Source organism: Solanum dulcamara, chromosome 1 (genome assembly GCF_947179165.1).
Source record: "Solanum dulcamara chromosome 1, daSolDulc1.2, whole genome shotgun sequence".
Taxonomy (NCBI): domain Eukaryota; kingdom Viridiplantae; phylum Streptophyta; class Magnoliopsida; order Solanales; family Solanaceae; genus Solanum; species Solanum dulcamara.
The window spans coordinates 78,840,546-78,846,990 of record NC_077237.1 but is presented as its reverse complement, the minus strand read 5'-3'; the positions used below and the strand labels follow the sequence as shown (position 1 = coordinate 78,846,990).

At 32.9% G+C, this 6,445-nt stretch overlaps 1 protein-coding gene across 2 annotated transcripts; it reads right to left on the bottom strand.

Annotated features, from left to right (window-relative positions):
• Positions 1 to 1,152: 1,152 nt before the first annotated feature.
• Positions 1,153 to 5,854, bottom strand: LOC129873542 (calcineurin B-like protein 4). 2 transcript variants are annotated; one of them, XM_055948763.1, is made up of 9 exons: positions 5,771 to 5,854; positions 4,680 to 4,809; positions 4,004 to 4,086; positions 3,684 to 3,743; positions 3,310 to 3,418; positions 3,111 to 3,163; positions 2,152 to 2,232; positions 1,956 to 2,068; positions 1,153 to 1,531 (listed from the first exon to the last, which is right to left on the bottom strand). In XM_055948763.1, exons 2-9 carry the CDS (start codon positions 4,768 to 4,770, stop codon positions 1,459 to 1,461), a joined length of 663 nt encoding a protein of 220 aa, XP_055804738.1. In that variant the 5' UTR covers positions 4,771 to 4,809; positions 5,771 to 5,854; the 3' UTR covers positions 1,153 to 1,458. The 2 variants fall into 2 exon arrangements, with proteins under 2 accessions (XP_055804738.1, XP_055804666.1); XM_055948691.1 differs by lacking the exon at positions 5,771 to 5,854 and adding an exon at positions 5,144 to 5,227.
• Positions 5,855 to 6,445: the final 591 nt, after the last annotated feature.

Here is a 6,445-nt window from a genome sequence, read left to right as displayed (position 1 = left end):
ATGTGCAATTGTGGTATAATATCTGTCACCAATGAGTACCTTGTGGGCCACCCTAATATATATATATATTATTTTGGTCTGGTTGAACTAACAAAGGAAAAGGAGTTGTATGCACCTAGTGAAAGGCTACTGCAAGAAAATCCAATCTAGTTAAGAAATCGATATACATTTAGTTTGGTTTGATTTGATTTGATTTAGAATTATATAAAATAAAATTGAATCAAATCGATAGTTAAATTTATAGTTCTTTTTTATAGATAAAATTTAACAAATTATAGTTAATGGTCAAAAATATATTTGAACTCACTTTTTCGCGAGCTTTATATTCTCTCTCCGTTGTCTCCTTTTCATACGTGAATTTACACTATTTATGTATTAAATCCACCTCAAAGCTAATTAGGCCAATTATCAGTTATTCCCTATTGCTAAATAGATTATCACCATCTACACAATTAAATGTATTGCAATACATACATGGTGATAGCTCATTACCATTGTAGTAGACATCTTCTTCTTTAACTCAGTAAGATTGAGATCTTATGTCAAAGTAATCAACACGGTGTTTGCTTGGCTCATGTTTCATCAATTCCTTATGATGCTCAAAAAAGATGTACCTTTTTCTTTTTTTACTGTGAAGACCACGTTTAGATACTATAAAAATGTATATTTTGTATAGCCAAATAAAAACAATGAGTAAAAAAAAAAGGGATAATTAATTATAATTGTATATAATTATATATAATATTGTATACAGATCAACATGGTTATGATGCAGTGGTGAGACTGTTTTATCCTTAACCAGAAATCTCGGATTTGAGCCCTCAGAATGGAGAAAATCCTGTTGGGAGCGCCACCTCCGAATGGGCTCTGTAGTGTGCGATCCAAATTTAGTCGGAGCTCCACGGACTCCAAACACCGGGTGAGAAACCAAAATAAAAAAAAGTATACAGTAACTGGATTTTTATCTTCAACTGGTATGTCAAGGGGATATATCAGATGATCCAATTCCTATACATTAAGGACCATTTTTTCTCATTAATTAGACAACAGATTAATAATAGTAATAAAACTTGTCCCCCAATTTCTCTTATTTCTTCATGCATTGCTTATTTCCTAACCAGATTGGTACATAAACCACTGCTTAGAATGGAGTAAATCCAGTAAAATGCACTTTCTTTTCAAATGTTTCAGCAGTGTCCAAATAAATAAATTCAGTCCTATCTAGCCAGCTGCAAATGGTATGTATATGTCTGAAGGATATATACATACTCTTTTGTAGTTCACATCTACACATGACGATACGTACGAGCAAACACATTTCGTATACAGTTTATGGTATAGCCTAAGAGCAGACAGGCAACTAATTCACCAAAAAAAATAACTCAACTTGTACTTTTCAAACACTTGTTGATCAGTATACCGATAGTACAATGGAATTTGGCAGTTGGCACCGATCAGTTACTCAAACACTAGTTGTGAATCTTGAGCTTCAGTTGTCAGCACAAAGCTAGGAAACATTTGAGTTATTTCCCTGGAAAAAAACAAGTTCATCTTCCAAGGCTAATGCCATCAAGAACTTCTAGTTATAAAATTTTGGAAATGAAGAAATTATGTTTCAATATTGAGTTCATGGTCAAAAAAACGCACCTGAATTATCACTTTTTTCGCGAGTTTCACATCTCAACTATCAGTTGTTATTTTTCTTACTTGAACTATCACTATCTATGTATTAAAACACACCTCGAAGCTGATTGGACCAGCTTTTAGTAGTTCCCTTTTTCCTAGCATGAACTATCAAGGTGTGTTTTAAACTTTTAATACATAGATAGAGATAATTTAGGTAGAAAAAAGGAAAAGCCGATAGTTTGGGTGTGAAACTCGCGAAAAAATGATAGTTCAGGTGTGTTATTGACCGCTATCTCTTCAATATTAGATAAATAGAGATTCCAACTCACTTTAAGAATGGTAGAGTCATGTTCTTAATGATAGAAGGATATCTTGTGACCAATTCTTTCCACTCTTCTGGATCAATACGTCCATCTCCTTTTGTGTCTGCTTCTACAAATGTCTGTTTATTATCATTGAAATCAGATATCAAAACTATAGAAGATGCATGACTAACAAGGGAATAAAGTGATCACTCTTCTCCACCTTATCAACAATAGCTTCGATAGCATCATCTGGAAGTGTCAATTCTGATTCCTTCAGAATAGCAAATACCATTTCCTTCAACTACAAGTTCAACAGTAGTAGTTGTTCAACAATATAACACAAAAGTATAACAATGACTCTGTTCAACACTCTGTGTCAAAGAGTGTTATGTACTATCAGCCGTGCACCACTGGCCCCCGAGGATTTCTGAGTTAAAATAAAATGTCTATGTTCATTTGTCTCTTTAGTTATCCTATGTGCATAGATTTTATGTTATTTATGCATGACTGCTATCATATTCATCGTAGCTAATTTGATTGTGTGTTCATGTATAAGCATTTATCAGGTATGAGTCTAGAAGTATTTCTTGGCACCTGTTAAAGCCCCCATTGTAGTGTTATTACATACGAGTAGAGATTTTCTAATGATATTAATGTGTGTTCACGTTTATCTCTCTCTTCCATTCTCTTTGTACGCGTATGGTATTTTGAAGAGACCACTTTATGTTCCAACATTGAACTCTTTAATGTATATCTTAAGGTTCTATTACCTAATTCTGTCACATTTACTGAAGTGTGAGCAAGAAAATATTGATCATAACCATTTAAAATATGCCTGATGCATCTTACAGGGTAAATATATTGCCTGAAATTTAATTTCTGTTCTCTGTTGAAAGTTCAAGAAAAAACAACAAAAAACCCAGTGTAATGGTGTGTACGCAGCCTTACCCTACCTTGTGAAGGTAAAGAGGTTGTTTCTGATAGACTCTCGGCCCAAGTACAACATATCAAACTCAAGTATATATGGAAAGGAAATGCACTACTCAATTTAACTTCTTAATAGTCATGAAATAAGTTGATATAATGCCACGATACGTATGAAGCATGAAATCATTTCCAGAGCAACTGAAAATCTAGATTGTATGATTATTGAAACATATTTCTGTAGAGGTTACTCACCTCATCGCGTTCTATGAATCCAGTGTGCCTCAAGTCATACAACTTAAATGCAACTGGAACAAAATTGAGCCTGAAGTTAGTATCAGCTACACTAAAATGTCTAACATGTTGCTCTACCTTTAACTACAAGAAAATATGGCTTATAAGAGAAATCTCAAACATATAATCTTATAAGAGAAATTTCAAACATATTTCTTACATTCAATTTTGACTGCTTGAGGAGTCCTTGGGTGGAATATGCTTAGTGATCGAACAAATTCTCCAAATTCAATAACCCCATTACGCTTAAGATCAAACAAATCAAACAACTGCAATAATGCGACAAGAAGGAATAGATTCTTGTTTAGAGAATAAAGATCAAGATGCTAGACAATCATACGAGATGAAATAAAGAACTTTTCACAGTTTTAAGAATGTCTGTTGATATAGCAACTAACTAGAACTGTTGATGGAGTTACGACATTGAGTTTGCTAGTTGTTTATTACAGAAATGTTTTTCCAGATAGTCAAATCACATTAATCACTGGCAAACAAATATTAAATGAGTTATGTCAAAGAGGGTGAAACACGTACTCTCTGTGCGAAAATATTCTGGTTTAGGCTACAATTGAAGAGTGCAAGGAGAAACTCTTCCTGCATCAAAGAAATACAATTAAATCAATCTCACAACCTGAAGTTTGAATTGCCATCTGTTTTCAACAGTTCTCCCTTTAACTAACATCTCAAAAAGGGCCAGCCCGATGCACTAAGCTCCCACTGTGCAAGTCGGACCACAAAAGTCTATTGTACATAGTCTTACCTTGCATTATATTTCTACAAGATAATGTTTCTACAGCTTGAACCGGTGACCTCTAGTGAATTTACGCAAAAGTCTAGCTAATGATTGAACTTACCTTATTAATAAGACCATCATCAATTATGGAGCTGCTTATTTTTCCATACAGAACATACAATGCATCCACTTCATTAACAGAAACTGCAACAGAAGACCACAGCACCCTAAGAAGCTTAATTACAGCTTAACAAACAAAAAAAGAGTCATGGAGTAGCTAATTAATAATCATACTAACAGTTTTCCATTGAACACACTACTCTGCTCGAAGATAAACAAGTGGTTGTTTCCGATAGACCCTCAGCTCAAGGAAAAAAACAGTCCAAAGCGGTACGAAAAAAGAAATAACAGAAGTGAAAGAAGCATGGCAAAAATACTATAGAAAACATGGTAAATAATTCTAAACAGTGCTTACAACAAAATAATACGATAATCAAAGTACAAGAAACATCATATAGTAATTAACTGAAACTCAAAGGACAAGAAACTACACAAGTAATGCTATGACTATTAGTATGAAAGGATAAGCTAGACAAATGCTCTACAGAAGGCGATGCAAATATAACATAAAATCATTAAAAAGAACAATGCAGCACTATTCCAGATTAAATGATGTCAAGTTTAACGGTGGATGGAACACTCAGCAGTATATATCCCACAAACACTACTATTGAAACATTTTAAAGACTACAATTTACCAAAATAAGTTCAAGGCAAAGAGGCATTCTTTAACTCACAGGAAGTCTCAGAAGCTAGTAAGTCATGGCTCTCGAAACCAGGTGGACGTCTAGATCTCAAGGAACGAAAACAGCCCATAATAGAATGCATTATCCCTCAGAGACTTAAAAGATCCAGAAATATATATATCTGTTCACCAAGTAAACCATTGGTATAAGCTCAGATTATTTAGATAAAATGATCAGAAAAAATGACTTTTCTAACAAAAGTAGGGAAAACAAGTTTTCTTAGTGACATTCAAATTAAGTTATTTATTTCCTCCCCCATCCACCCAGTGTTCCCCGAATACTCACTCCCTATCCTTGTATATTGCTAAAGTATATATAAATGCTCTGGGAATAATAATTTTTTTGCTACTAATTACCGAACACTAGATTACTGGTAAAAAATTAATACACTTATTTCTCAAGAAAATATTTTCAAAAAACACTTGGTATCAAAATACACCCTTAGACCCACTCACCCTAAATTTTAGGACACAAGAAAGATACAAAGCAAACTTCTTTTACTTGAAGCATTAGTCCATATAAAAGTAGCAAAAATGCACTTGGAGAAAATCCAAATCTTTTAAAGAGATGGATCTAAGAGCAATTTCAACCGTATAATTGAACAAAATATCCTATGTAACATCTAAAAATTGAAATATATAGTAGGACCCAAAAAAGATGAAAAAGTACAAAATGTCAAAACCAAAACCACTTTCACTTAAAAGCATATATCTATGTAAAAAGTAGCTAAAATAATACACTAGCTAGGAAAAAAACAACCCCAAAATCTTATAAACTTTGGACATGAATAAAGGATGAGAAAATAGAGAGAGAGAGTGTATGAGCTTACCTTTGTGCTGTTATGGTATATACTCAAATACCCTATATAAATAACATCATCTTCTAATTAATAATACTTCCGCGTGCCAATTTAAATGGCACATTTCAGATTTTGAGATTCAAACAAATCTATCTTTGATCATAATTTTTTTTATAGATCATTTAAATATTTTAAATTGATAATTATCGTGACTTATAATACTATTTTTACATAGTTTTCAGATATATAAAATTTGTTTTCAAAAAATCAAAAAATTTAATACCTGAATTCAAGATCAAAATTAGATTGTTTGACACTAGGAAAAGCGAAAAGGATCACTTGGGACAGAGGGAGTAATAATAAATCTTCAAAAGCGTGTTTACAAATTTTCTTCCTTGTTTTCTCTCATTTTTGTACAATTCTATGAAATACGACAAAAACTAATTTTACTAATATTATAGTATGCCTATATTTTCGATTCAACAAAAGTGCACCATCATGACTTCATGAGTAGTAGTATTTTATTAGCCTCGGTTGTCTGCATATAGGGAGTACATCGTTGACATCAACTTTTTTATATATATATAAGTTCGTTAATTTAGGCGTGACTTAATTAATTCGTAATAATTTTGACTTATTTAGTAATAATAGTAGGGGTATTTTTGAACCAAACTATTAATATCAAGGATATTTTTGGACCAAACTATAAATGGAGGCATTTTTGTTCATTTCTCATAGTTTAAGGGCATGTATAATAATATTGTAATTAGGGCTGTACAGGGCAAATCGATAAACCGCACCAAACCGACAAACCGAACCAAACCGAAAAAAAAAACCGACTAGTGGTTTGGTTTGATTTGATTTGGTGTTCGGAAAAAACCCCCGACCATTATAGGGTTGGTTTGGTTTTAACTAAAAAAAGTCAAACCGAACCCAAACCGACCCGAGTATAGATATA

Excerpts from the sequence above, each read along its gene's own strand:
- LOC129873542 (XM_055948763.1), bottom strand. The coding sequence starts at position 4,770 with ATGCATTCTATTATGGGCTGTTTTCGTTCCTTGAGATCTAGACGTCCA. Across the intron at positions 2,233-3,110 it reads GATTCATAGAACGCGATGAG|TTGAAGGAAATGGTATTTGC; the intron begins GTGAGTAACCTC and ends TTGAACTTGTAG. Across the intron at positions 1,532-1,955 it reads ATGACTCTACCATTCTTAAA|GGAAATAACTCAAATGTTTC; the intron begins GTGAGTTGGAAT and ends GTTTTTTTCCAG.